The sequence below is a fragment of the Apodemus sylvaticus genome, chromosome 21 (genome assembly GCF_947179515.1).
Source record: "Apodemus sylvaticus chromosome 21, mApoSyl1.1, whole genome shotgun sequence".
Taxonomy (NCBI): domain Eukaryota; kingdom Metazoa; phylum Chordata; class Mammalia; order Rodentia; family Muridae; genus Apodemus; species Apodemus sylvaticus.
This window is the reverse complement of record NC_067492.1, coordinates 23,032,093-23,045,886: the sequence shown is the minus strand read 5'-3', so window position 1 is coordinate 23,045,886 and position 13,794 is coordinate 23,032,093. Positions and strand designations below refer to the sequence as shown.

Sequence of the window (13,794 nt, the reverse complement as noted above, 5' to 3'; positions counted from 1 at the left end):
CTTTTTATCAGGGCACAGAGCAAGATAGGGTCCAAAAGTCTTTGGGTGCAGGGCATGGTGTTCGCACCTATGATCCCATGCTCGGCAGGTGGGATCAGGAGGATCTGGAGTCAGGCTCATTTCTCAGCTACGTAGCCAGTGAGACCAGCCTGGGCTAAAGCAAAACAAAACAAAACCCTAAGTGAATAAATGCTTGGATGAAATTGACCCTTTGAGAGACACACTCACGGACATGATGTCACAAGCCGGAGCTCCCAGCAGTTTAGATGCTTGCTCACACAAGGCTAGCACAGCTTACCATGTGAGTTCAAGGCCAACCTGAGCTGTAGGGTGAGACTAGTTCAACAAGAAAAAATAGTAGCAATAATTGATGCTTCAAAAATATGGGCCCGGGGGCTGGAGAGATGGCTCAGCAGTTAAGAGCACTGACTGCTCTTCCGAAGGTCCTGAGTTCAAATCCCAGCAACCACTGGGAACCAAATAGTGGCTCACAGCCATCCATAATGAGATCTGATGCCCCCTTCTGGGTATCTGAAGACAGCTACAGTATACTTACATATAATAAATAAATCTTTTAAAAAACAAAATAAACAAATAACAACAAAAAAAAATGGGCCTTTTTAAAAGGTCTCTGGTTTAATGCCAGGTTTCAGCACCAAAAATCAATGAGGGCCTGATTTGGGCATTGTGACATACTTTCTTACTAGCATCAGAAGGCAGAGGCAGGAAGATTTAATGAGTTTGAGGCCAGCTGGATTGGCATACATATATACATATATACATACATACATACATACATACATACATACATACATACATACCTTCTCTTAAAGAAAACAGGAAAAGGGCCCACCCTGTCTTTGCTTTCTTTGTCTTTCTAGTTCACAGTAGAAAATGACTTAGTGTGAGTAGTTCTTAAAACTATCTCAGCCAGGTGCAGTAGCATTTAGGAGGCAGAGGAGGATCTCTGAGTTCAAGGCCAGCCTGATCTACAAAGTGAGTTCTGGAACAACCAGAGCTGTTATACAGAGAGACCCTGATTCGAGTGGGGAGGGGTGAGAGAGAGAGAGAGAGAGAGAGAGAGAAGGAAAGGTTTCTAAATATTTTGGCATGTGGGCTGCGTTTGAGCACAGCTAAACCAGAAAGCACGGTGAAACTGTCAGATGCTTGCATTCACTTGTAGAGCATTTCAAGGGCAGTGGATCCTGTGTTGGCCTGCTGACGCACGCATTATCTCTGCTGGTATTCAGAACCGTGGATAAACAGGCCTGAGCAATTAAATCACAAGGCCCTTTCAGAAGCTGCCTTCCTTGAGAACTCGGCCTGTATTAAAACCACACCAAAACTTGGTTTATATATTAAACATGCTCTTGGCTCTAATTACAAACAGCTTTCTCACTCCAGTGACCATGGAAGCTTCAGTGTCACAAGGGGTACAGAGGGGTCCTTTGTCTACAGCATTGGTGTGATACAGCCTCCTACCAAGAGGCACCCTAGTGACAGTTAACACGGGCTCTCAAACCCCTCCTAGGGAATATCACCACCCCACTGAGTACTAATCTGCTAGGCCTCACCTAAGCCTTTGGGACAGTCTGAGAGACCCCAGTAGATGTTCTCTTAGGAAACAGGATTGGAGAGCGGGGAGGGTTGGGAGTGGGAGAAGGCAGCTGCCAGAGCCTTGATGCCTTTACTGTGCTCCCTCTGATGCCCACCTCACCAAATGCTGCCTCAGATGCTGCTTCTCTCCTAGGGTTTGGATTTTGAGGCTCAGAACCAACACACCCTGTACATAGAAGTGGCCAATGAGGCTCCCTTTGCAGTGAAGCTCCCAACTGCCACAGCTACCGTGGTGGTCCACGTGGAAGACGTCAACGAGGCCCCAGTGTTCGTGCCACCTTCCAAGGTCATTGAGGCCCAGGAAGGCATCTCTGTTGGGGAACTGGTCTGCGTCTATACCGCACAGGACCCAGACAAGGAGGAACAGAAAATCAGGTACCTGGGTCAACCAAATACATAGGGTGGCTTGTTCATTCGTCATCAAGTTTGTTCCACACTGTTGTCACCATTTTTGCACCAAACCTTCCCTGACTGCCATATTCAGCTGGTCCTCTAGATGATAACAGAATTCTACGGATGCTGCCTCTGACTCTTCTCAACCTTCTTTCCAGCTACACCATCTTGAGAGACCCAGCCAACTGGCTGGCTATGGACCCAGACAGTGGCCAGATAACTGCTGCAGGCATCTTAGATCGCGAGGATGAGCAGTTTGTGAAAAACAACGTCTACGAAGTCATGGTTTTGGCCACAGACAATGGTGAGAGCTTTGATCCAGCCCTTCCACGAAGGGGCATGCCTATGGAATATGACAGCAGTGTATTCCCTCCTTAGCAGGTAATGGTGGGAGGGGGAAGTGACAAACCAGTCTGGATTTAAAGGCCTGACTGTTAGGATCCTAATTTTCTAACTCCCAAGAGATGGGCAAGGTGCTGACTCCCTTTGCAACCCATTTTTACTTCACTGAACTCTGAATTGCCCTGTCAGTTTTTACTGATGATTGATTGACAAGGACTGCTGGGAATACCACGCGTGCCTAGTGGTATTCTACCATAACCAGGGGAGATTATACTGTTCTGCCATATGTTTGACATTTAGTGAACCCATGCTTTGAGGCAGGTTTATCTGAAGCTTCTGGTTCCCTGAAGCTCACCAGTGGATAACTATACTAGCTTGAGGGAGCCGGTAGGTTTTACTCTGTGATTGATTATAATGGCTGTCTGAATGTAGCAGCTACAACTGCACTGTGATTTGTTAGTTATGTCTGCTGTGGTCACAGATTAGAATGAGGGTCTGATTGCCATGCATTTGCCATTGCCAGTTCTATCTACAGTGTAGTTAGTGCATGCAGGGACCTAAGAGGGGGAAAGCTGGGTGGTAACCAGGAGCCACTTGGAGGCTGATTGAGAAGGTCTTAGGGGAACTTAACACTGGTTCTTTCACCAAGCAAGAGCAGATGCTGAAAAGAGATTGTATATGTAATTGTAAACAGGAAACCCTCCCACCACCGGTACTGGGACGCTCCTGCTAACACTTACTGACATCAACGACCATGGCCCAATCCCTGAACCCCGTCAGATCATCATCTGTAACCAGAGCCCTGTGCCTCAAGTGCTGAACATCACCGACAAGGACCTGTCTCCCAACTCCTCCCCTTTCCAGGCCCAGCTAACACATGACTCAGATATCTACTGGATGGCAGAAGTCAGCGAAAAAGGTAACTCTGGGGTAGCAGGGGGCTGTCAGTTCATCTGTGTGGGTGTCACCCCCACAATAGGTCTCACACATCCCTGTTCTAGCATCTTCAGTGTTATGTCTTTGAAATTCCTCAGGAGCCCTAAACAAATAAACAGGGCTAGGCATGATTGTGCTTAATTCCAGTATTCAAGAAACAAAATAAAACAAGAGAAGCAGATTTCTGTGGGTTCAAAGCCATCCTGATCTACTTAGTGAGATTTAGGGCTATGTAATGAGACCCTGTCTCAAAAGAACAAGCAAACAGCAACATCCACAATAAAAACACAAATAAAATAGAGCCAGGGCTGGAGAGATTTCTCAGTGGTTAGAGCACTGGCTGAACTTCCAGAAGACCTGGATTCAATTCTCAGCACCCACATGGTGGCCGTTCCAGGGGAATCAGATGTTCTCTTCTGGTCTTCACAGCACTAGGTACACACATGGTGCACAGACATACATGCAGCAACATACATTGCTCTTGTAGAAGGGCCAGGTTCAATTCCTAGCACCCATAGGGCAGCTCACAACCATTTCTAACTCCCGTGTCAAAGGATCTGATATCTTTTTTGACAACCATGGGGCACCAGGCACACACATTGTGCACATATATACATTCAGGCAAAATGTTTATATTCATACAATAAAATAAATGTTTAAATATAAATAAATATAAATATAGCAACCTAGTTATTAGCTACTTCTTAGAATAATGTATTTTCTCTCTTCCTTCCTTCTTTCCTTCCTTCTTTCCTGTCTTTCTTTCTTTCTTTCTTTCTTTCTTTCTTTCTTTCTTTCTTTCTTTCTTTTTTTCTTTCTTGTTTTTCAAGACAGGGTCTCTCTGTGTAGCTTTGGCTGTTCTGAAACTCACTCTGGACATCAAGCTGACCTAGAACTCATAGATCCATCTGCCTCTATCTTCTGAATTCTAGGATCAAAAGCATATGCTACCACTTCCAGGCTTATAATGTATTCTTTTGAGGCAAAGAATAGTCTAGCAGCTGATGATACCAAGAATATTGATCCAGTGTCACATGGCTTCCAGAGTCTCACATTTTACTAACACTATCATTATTTTTTTTTCTTTAAAGATTTAATTATTATTATATGTGTAAGTATACCAGAAGAGGGCATCAGATCTCATTATGGATGGTTGTGAGCCACCATGTGGCTGGGGTTTGAACTCAGGGCCTCTGGAAGAGTAGTCAGTGCTCTTAATGATTGAGCTATCTCTCCAGCCCCCTTTACTTTCATTACTTTCTTGTTTGTTTGGTTTTAATAAAATGACAGCCAGCTGGGTGGTGGTGGTACACGCCTGTAACCCCAGCACTTGGGAGGCAGAGGCAGGCAGATTTCTGAGTTCAAGGCCAGCCTGGTCTACAGAGTGAGTTCCAGCCAGAGAAACCCTGTCTCAAAAAAAAAAAAAAAAAAAAAAAAAAGATGAATTAATTGAAAAATAATGAACTGGGGCTGGAGTATAGCCCAGTGGTTAAGAGCACTGGGTTCAATTTCCAGCAGCCACGTGGCAGCTCACAACCGCCCGTACCCACAGGTGATCTCACACCACATTCTTCTGGCATCCAGGAGCACCAGGCACACACATGGTGGTGCCCAGACATGCAAACTTACATGCAGGCAGAATACCCATACACATTTAGAAAGAAAGGGTGAATTAATTTTTATGGGGTAGCAAAATTTCTCAGTAGATTCAAGCACAGCACAGCTTGATGGAACTTAAGTTTGACTCCCAGAACCCAGAGGTGGAAAGAAAAAACTGATTCCCAAAAGACTTGTCTCCTGATCTTCACATGTGCATCATAGCTCACACATGCCCACATTCACACACACACACTAGCAATAAAACCAATATGATGATATTTTTGAAAAAGAAAAGATAGTAAAGAATGAGTTAATGTTGGTAACCCAATAATCTTCATAGCAGCAACGTTTTGCTTTGCCGGGCTTTCAGAGATCTTCTGTTTGTGTGGCTTGTCTGTTTGGGGGCTTGAACCCAGGTCCTTGTGGACGCTGAGCAGGTAGTCCATCACAACGCTAAAGACTAAACCTGCCTTTTGTTCTTTGGCTGCTGAGGCTGTTCTCAAAGTTTTACAATCTTGTATTCAGTGCTCGACCCATATGGCCCCCCTAAGCTAACAAACGCATCTGTCTCTCCAGGTGACACTGTGGCCTTGTCCCTGAAGAAGTTCCTGAAGCAGGACACATACGACTTGCACCTTTCTTTGTCTGACCATGGCAACAGGGAGCAGCTAACCATGATCAGGGCCACTGTGTGTGACTGCCACGGCCCAGTGCTGAATGACTGCCCCAGACCCTGGAAGGGTGGCTTCATCCTCCCCGTCCTGGGTGCTGTCCTGGCATTGCTGAGTAAGTACCACATGGGTAGATAAGAGACCTGAGTGTTCTCAGAACTTCTCAGAGGACATCCGATATTCTTCATTTCTTTCTCTTTGTTTTGGCTCTGAGTGTTTTTGCCTGCATGTGTGCATGCGCACTGGGTGTGTACCTGTGCAAGCCATAATGGGGTCAGGTCACCTGGAACTGGAGTTGCAGATGTCTCTGAGCTACCCTGTGGGTGCTGGGACTCCAACCTGATCCTCTGCATGAGCAGCCAGTGCTCTTAACCACTGAGCTATCCGACTCCTCCCCCAACTCATTCATTTCTTAAGCTCTAAATTCTAAGAGGATCATTTAGTCAGTAGATGTTTCTAGAACTTCCAGTATATGCCAGGCAGTGGTTCTGGGCAGTCCAGGAATTTGTTAGAAAGGGAGACTCCCAGTTTCAGGCCCCCTCTTGTCACTCCAGCTGGCTGTCCCTGGCAGTATACACCTGATTTTTAAAGAACAGGCAGTTTCCCAGGCCTGAAATCCTGCATACCTGCAGATCCAGAAACTTAGGCATAAGACCTAGTTACCTGTGTTTTAACAAACCCTCAATAGCTTTTAAAACACGACCCAATGTAAGAATCACTAGGCCAGTAGGCAAAAGTGTTTAGTTAAAAACAGATTTCTTTTCATGACATTCGCAGGAAAGTGGATGCGACTGGAAATCATTATGCTAAGTGAAGTAAGCCAGAAAGGCATCACCACACGCTTTCTCTCACATGTGGTTCCCAGACTTAGAATTCTGTATGTAAATATATCTATGTATGTGCATGTATGTGTGTGTTTATATGTGAATGTTTGCAGGTCATGAAACTAGAGTAGACTTACAAGGGGAGGAAGTAGAAAAGAGGTAAGGAATTTCATGTAATAACATAAGGGGCACTGTGTGGGGGAAGAGAGGCCAACGTAAGTGGGCGGCGGGGGCCCAGAACAAAGAAGAACAAAGTACAATAGCATGTGTATAAAGACGAGGTGATAAAACCCCTTCCTCTGTGTGCTAACGTAACAATAAAAATAGTAAATTAAAAAAATATGTAATAGCCGATCCTGGTGGCCCGAGACTTTAAAATCTGCTCTCTGGAGGCAGAGCCAGGGCAAGCTTTGAGTTAGAGGCCAGCCTGGTCCCCAAAGTGAAAGTTCCAAGATAGACAGGGCTATGACACAGAGAAACCCTAACTCAAAAAAAACTAAAGATAATAAAATAATAACAAATAAGTAAACATGTCTTACAGCTGCACATGGTAGTACACATCTGTAATCCTAACACTCAGCAGAAACAGGAGTGCTGCCACAATTTTGAGCTATGTAGTGAGATCCTGCCTCCAAAATATTATAAATAATAATAATAATAATTTGAGCTGGATATGGTGGTATATACCTGTATTCCCGCCACTAGGGAGAATAAACTCCGTCTCAGCAACAACAAACCTGCCAAAAGCGACTTAAGGAAGCAAAGTTTGTTTTCACTCCAGGTTTCAGTCCAGGACTTGAAGTGGTTAGTCCTATCTGTAATCAAGATGCAACATGCCAGACGGTGGTGGCGCACGCCTTTGATCCCAGCACTTGGGAGGCAGAGGCAGGCAGATCTCTGTAAGTTTGAGGCCAGCCTGGTCTACATAACAGGCCTTTGGCCAGCCAGAGCTGCATAGTGAGACTGTGTCTCCAAAGGGAGATGAAGGGGGCTGGAAAGATGGCTGGGCAGTTATGAGCGCTAGCTGCTCCCCTAAGGTCAGTTCCTCGCACCCATATGGTGGCTCATAACTATCTGCAACTCCAGTTCCTAAGGATCTGACACCCTCTTCTGTCCTCTGTGGACATCAGACATGCACATGATACACAGACGTATAAGCATCTGTATACATAGAATAAAAATAAAGGAACAGCTGGGCGGTGGTGACATCGCACGCCTTTAATCCCAGCACTCTGGGAGGCAGAGGCAGGCGGATTTCTGAGTTTGAGGCCAGCCTGGTCTACAGAGTGAGTTCCAGGACAGCCAGGACTACACAGAGAAAACCTGTCTCAAAAAAAAAACCAAATCCAAAAAATAAATAAAAATAAAAATACAGGAACAGAGACTAGATAGATGCTAATGTTTTCTTTCTTCACTCGCCTACAGTTTAGGATCCCTTTGCCTAAGGGATGGCGTCGCCCACAGTGGGCAGGTCTTTCCAATCCATGATAATCCCCCCACAGGCAAACCTAATCTAGATAATCCTTCCTTGAGATTCTCTTCCCAGGTCATTTTAGATTGTTAAATTGACAATTAAAACTAACCATCATTCTACCGGTGGTCACTTCTTAGAAATTATTAAGGACAAGCATGACATCCTAAGAGAGCCCACTCCCTACATCACCCTGATACTCAGACTAGGTTGAAATGAACCATGAATCGCTGCTTTAAGAGAACTGGACCTTAGCCAGGTAGTGGTGGCATACACCTTTAATCCCAGCACTCAGAAGGCAGAAACAAGCAGATCTCTTGAGTTTGAGGCTAGCCTGGTCTACGGAGCTAGTTCCAAGACAGCACAAAGAAACCATGTTTCAGGAAAAGAGAGAACTGGGACTTTACAGTATAAACACCCCCCCCCAGACTTCACAAGAATTTATGAGTACTGCTACTTGATTACACAATCACCTGGAAATTCAGAAGATAGCAAGTTGCCTTGGTTGAACAAAGCTTCCTTTATTGAGTCTCAAGCCGTGTAACAGAAACTTGCTTAATAGACATGAACCCCTGGGCCCTATCCCCATAACCACATAAAAACTGGGTATGGCCAGGGCAGTGATGGCATACACCCTTAAACCCAACACTCAGAAGGCAGAGGCAGGTGGATATCTAATTTCAGAGTCAACCTGGTCTACAGAGAGAGTTCCGGGACAGGCAGGGCTACACAGAGAAACCCTGCCTTGAAAAACAAAAAACTGGGCATGATGGCAAATACTTAGAGTTCCAGACCTTGGGAAGCAGAGGCAGGAGATTAAGTTCAGGTCAGCTTTGGTTACATCATGAGTTCAAGGCTAGTGGATGCTATAACACCCTATATAATAATAATAATAATAATAATAGGAAAATAAGTTTGAACTATGATGGGGACTTACGAGAAGAGGATAAGGAAATACAGTCTCCTCTTGCCAGTTTGTTGCAGGAAGAGATAAGCCCAGCCCAGCCAAATGAAGTGAGCAGGCAGACACACGTAAGCCTTGGGTAGTGACAAAGTCAGCTTCCCTTTCATCTTCCCCCAGACTGCGGAGGAGAAGAGAAGAAAATCCCTGTCTTAGTTAGGGTTTTACTGCTGTGAGCAGACACCATGACCAAGGACAACATTTCATTGGGGCTGGCTTACAGGTTCAGAGCTTCAGTCCATTATCATCAAGGCGGGAACGTGGCAGCATCCAGGCAGGCGTGGTGCCGGAGGAGCTGAGAGTTCTACATCTTCAGCTGAAGACTGCTAGAACTAGGATATTGAAGCCCACACCCACAGTGACATGCCTACTCCAACAAGGCTACAGCTCTAAATAGTGCCACTCCCTGGGCCAAACATATACAAACCATCACAGTCACCTCTGGTCCATACCTGTGTGTGCATCCTGAGAAGCCATGACCTCCCAAAGAAAGCTTGTCTTATCTTGTTCTGCCGATCACAACCACCAGGAACAGTAACAACAACAACCACCCCAAACTGTAACTGTCTCATCAGAGAATATGAGAGGCTTTCCCATGACAGCCTGGCCTTGGCTGGCCAGTTCTTCCCAGGCAAATGCTTTGCCAGTCTTTCCAACTGTGTAACTGGAAGACAATCCTTCCCTTAAAATTCCAATTTAGCATTTGCAGCTAGATCAGTTACTACAGTGCATCAACATTAAATTATTTTACCTTTAAGTCCCTAGCTATCCTAGAGGACATCAAATCACTGAGAGTCCATGGACGGTAACAATGACTAGTGGGAACATCTGTCCCCTTAATACCATCAGCGTGGAGAGTCTGATGTGGTAAATGCTATAGGACTTTAGGTGGGATTGGAGCCATGCTGCTTCCGAGAGGAGGAGACATTAAGCAGAGACGTAAAGGTAAAGCTATGGATGTGCATAAAGCAGAGACTGGAGGGCTCCACATCTGAACGGAGCTGGATATGGTGGTGTGTTCCTGCAATCCTAGCATTCGGGAGGTCTTAGAAGCAAGGTGTATTACTCAGGATTCTCTAGAGGAACAGAATTTATAAAATGAATGAATATATACATAAATGTACATACACATATACATACATAGATGTCTACTTACAGGATTTATTAGAATGGCTTACAGACTGTGGTCCAGCCAGTCCAACCATAGACTGTCTACCAATAGAAGGTTCAAGAATTTAGTTGTTTTCCAGTCCATGATCCTGGATATCTCAGCTGATCTTCAGTATACAGCAGAATCCTGAAGAAGTAGTCACTAATGCCAGTGAAGGAATGGACTTGCCAGCCAGAGAGAGAGAGCAAGCAGGCAGAGAGAAAGCTTCCTTCTTCCATGTCCTTATATAGGTTTACCAGCAGAAGGTGTGGCCCAGATTAAAGGTGGATCTCCCCACCTCAGAAGATCTGGACTAAAAGTGGGTCTTCCCGTTTTAAGTGATTTAACTAAGACAAAATCCCTCACAAGTGTACCCAGCTGCTTGGGATTTAGTTAGTTCCAGATACAGTCAACCAGGAATAGCTGTCAAACAGAGGGCTCAGGAGTTCAAGACTAGCCTGAGCTTGGCAGTGAGACTGATCTGGACTATTTGAGACCGCTGAAAAAATTTATGAATGAATGAATGAATGAATGAATGAATGAATGAATGCCCTATGCTGTGGGGGGCTGAAGGACTGGCTGGTCTCATGGTTGGGGGGGAGTGCTTACATTTCTCCTTTTTTTTCTTTTTTTTCAGCCCTTCTGCTGGCGCTTCTCCTATTGGTGAGAAAGAAGAGGAAGGTCAAAGAGCCCCTTCTGCTCCCAGAGGATGACACTCGTGACAATGTCTTCTATTATGGAGAAGAAGGTGGTGGCGAAGAAGACCAGGTGGGTCCCTGGAGAGGTTAGAAGATAGAGAAGGTGCCCCCAAGGCCCACGATGGAATGGTTGGGTCACCCAGCAACCTCTGTTAGTCATGTTGACCAACCCCGGCAGGCCCATCAGTCCTCATGCAGGTCTGGCCACCAGCTCCCTCTCCTGGGAAGGTGTCTAATGCCCTGTGTCTCTGCCCAGCTAAGTGGCTCTCAAGCCTGTCCTTAATTTGGAAGAAGAGGGGAGAGCAGAAATGAGGGATGTGTGGGATCCCTGACCTCCTACAGAGCATCAGAGGCTGAAATGTGACTGGTGGAGAGCAGGGCACATCCCCCACCTAGTGCTCCCATTTGTTCTCGTGAAGGACTATGACATCACCCAACTCCACCGGGGACTCGAGGCCAGGCCTGAGGTGGTTCTCCGCAACGACGTGGCACCAACCTTCAGCCCCACCCCCATGTACCGACCCCGGCCCGCCAACCCAGATGAAATCGGCAACTTCATCATCGAGGTGAGGCATGGTTTACCAAGAACAGCCCTGAGTCAGGCACAAACGTGGGAGAGCAAACACGGGCTCTCTGTACCGTCTGTGAGTGTGTAAATCCTGGCTCTGTGACACCTCCAACTACAACTACGTGATCTCTGCATACTTGAGTCGCTATGGGTTTCTCTTTCCTCCTTCATAAATTCCACTTAAACAGAGTTACTAGGAAAAGTCATATGACAATGTTGGATTTCCAGGGACTGGCGATGCAGACCATCGTGAGCCCCCAAGTGGGCGCTGGTGCTTGAAACCCTGTCCGGGAAAGTAGCCAGTGCTCTTAGCGCTGAGCCATTGCTCCAGCCTCTGCTTTGTTTGTCTGTGACAGAGTTTCTCTGGGGAGCCCTGAATGTTCTGTACCAGGGCTCTCCGTGTAGACCTCAAACTCACAGAGACTCTCGTGCCTCTGCCTTCCAGTTCTGCAATGATACTGGCTTATGATACTATTCCTGGCCTCTTGGGTATTATTATTACTATTATTATCATTATTATTATTAGTTTTTATGTTTTATTTATGTATTCAGTGTCTATCCATATCTGCTGGGGTACACATGTGAGGGTCAGAGGACAAGTTTTAAATGTTTCTTTTGTTTTCTGTTGGTGTACATGGAGCTGGAGAGATGACTGAACAATAAAGAGTATTTGCTGCTTTTCTAGAGGCCTGGGATTTAAATCTAAAAACCGCACATGGAGACTGACAGCTCTCTGTTAACTCCAGTTCTTGGGGTATCTAGTGCCCTCTTCTGGCCTCTGCAGGCACTGCATACACATGGTGCATAGACATACACACAGACAAAACACCAATGCACATAAAATAAATAAACCTTTTAAAAATAGAAATGATTTTTAGGCCAGGCTTAGTGGCACATGCCTTTAATTCCAGCACTCGAAAGGCAGAGGCAGGTGGATCCCTGTGAGTAGGAGGCCAGTCTGGTCTTCAGAGTGAGTTCCCGGACAGCCAAGGCTACACAGAGAAACTCTGTCTTGAACCACTCCAAATAATAATAATAATAATAATAATAATAAAAACACTTATTATTATTGTTATTAAAGTTCAGTGTAGTAGTACATGCCTTTAGCCCCAGAATTTAGTAGGCAGAAGCAGGCAGATCTCTGTGGGTTCAATAAGTAATAATTTTTAAAAATAATTACGTGTATGTGTCGGGAGGAAACTGTCTTGAGTGGAGATAGGGGGTGGGTCCACGTGAAGGTAGGTAGAGGCTCAGCAGGTGTACTGATTTGCCAGAACCCAGGCTGCTGGCAAGGTCTCCATCCAATCAGTGCTGACTGCTGCTCTCCTCTTCCCAGAACCTGAAGGCGGCCAACACAGACCCTACTGCCCCGCCCTACGACTCCCTGCTGGTGTTTGACTACGAGGGCAGCGGCTCTGACGCAGCCTCCCTGAGCTCCCTCACCTCCTCCGCCTCCGACCTGGACCAGGACTACAACTACCTTACCGAGTGGGGAAGTCGGTTCAAGAAACTGGCGGACATGTATGGTGGCGGTGAGGACGACTAGGCTGGCCCTGCCAAGCTGTCCAGGCAAGAACTGCAGACGGGTCACGGCAGCATCTCAGGGGAGCCCCGCTCCCGCTCCAGCCGGGACCCCGAGGCTCGCCGGGAAGTGGCCTGCATAGCAGCTGCATCTGCCCTGAAGGCTGGACTGCGAGCCTTTCAGGGCAGTCTTTCAGATGTGACTCTGACTTCACCGATCCCCGCTCAGCCAAGGCTGAGCCCCTCTCAGAGCCAATGTCTAGAGGCCTCCCGCCCACCACACAGCGCTCAGCTGTGCTGTCTCGACCGAACTTGCTCCGATGTCCTTTTCCCCACTTGAATGGCTCCCTCTCTTTAGGAAGAAGCCTCTAACCAAGGCCACTTTTTTTCTTTAATGCAGTTTTCAAGAAGAGGCTGCGAGTGGGGCAGGGTGCAAACATCACTGTCCCCTCGGGCCTTCCAGAAGAGACGCCTACAGGGCGCTGGCCCTGGGACCTTCCCCTCTCCAGGCCTGGAGGCCTCGCATTGGGAGGGAGCACTGCTTTTTTTTTTTTTTTTTAAACTGAGTATATCTAAGTTGTCTCGTAATTTTTTTTATTTTCCCTGTTGTGTGCTCTAGATGGAGAGTGATGACAATCGTGTAAATGTACTAGAATTTTTTTTATTAAAACTAACTTTTCCCAGAGGTGCTAGGGGAGTAAATTTCAAAAATGATTTAACCTGGTTCTCATGCCATGCGGTATGTGAAGCGTTGGGGTTGGTGGGTTTTAGACTTTCTACAAGCTCTTGCAAATGCCCTCGCTCCCCCCTCCACACACACACACACACACCACCCCGTTGTGGTAGATATGCTCCGGATTCACCTGCATGCCCTTGCAGGCTCAGCGGATCTCAGGCCAGAAAGGCGGAAATGATGTCATGACAGGTGGGATACAGACACACACACCCCACCCCCACCCCGTAGCTTCAGCTCGAAGGAGAGAACCACAGTTAACTTCCTTCCCTGGAATTGAGTGCTCCAAGCCCATAATTACAGGACTTGG

The 13,794-nt window shown here is 46.4% G+C and overlaps 1 protein-coding gene across 1 annotated transcript in view; it reads left to right on the top strand.

Moving 5' to 3' along the window:
- Nucleotides 1-13,452, top strand: part of Cdh3 (cadherin 3) — a 48,427-nt gene extending 34,975 nt beyond the window's left edge. The window contains exons 10-16 of the mRNA XM_052166138.1: nt 1,751-1,992; nt 2,169-2,314; nt 3,047-3,271; nt 5,464-5,673; nt 10,602-10,732; nt 11,082-11,228; nt 12,567-13,452. Coding sequence (XP_052022098.1) covers nt 1,751-1,992; nt 2,169-2,314; nt 3,047-3,271; nt 5,464-5,673; nt 10,602-10,732; nt 11,082-11,228; nt 12,567-12,776 — 1,311 coding nt within the window. The 3' untranslated portion in view covers nt 12,777-13,452. The remainder of the gene's footprint in view (nt 1-1,750; nt 1,993-2,168; nt 2,315-3,046; nt 3,272-5,463; nt 5,674-10,601; nt 10,733-11,081; nt 11,229-12,566) is intronic.
- Nucleotides 13,453-13,794: the final 342 nt, after the last annotated feature.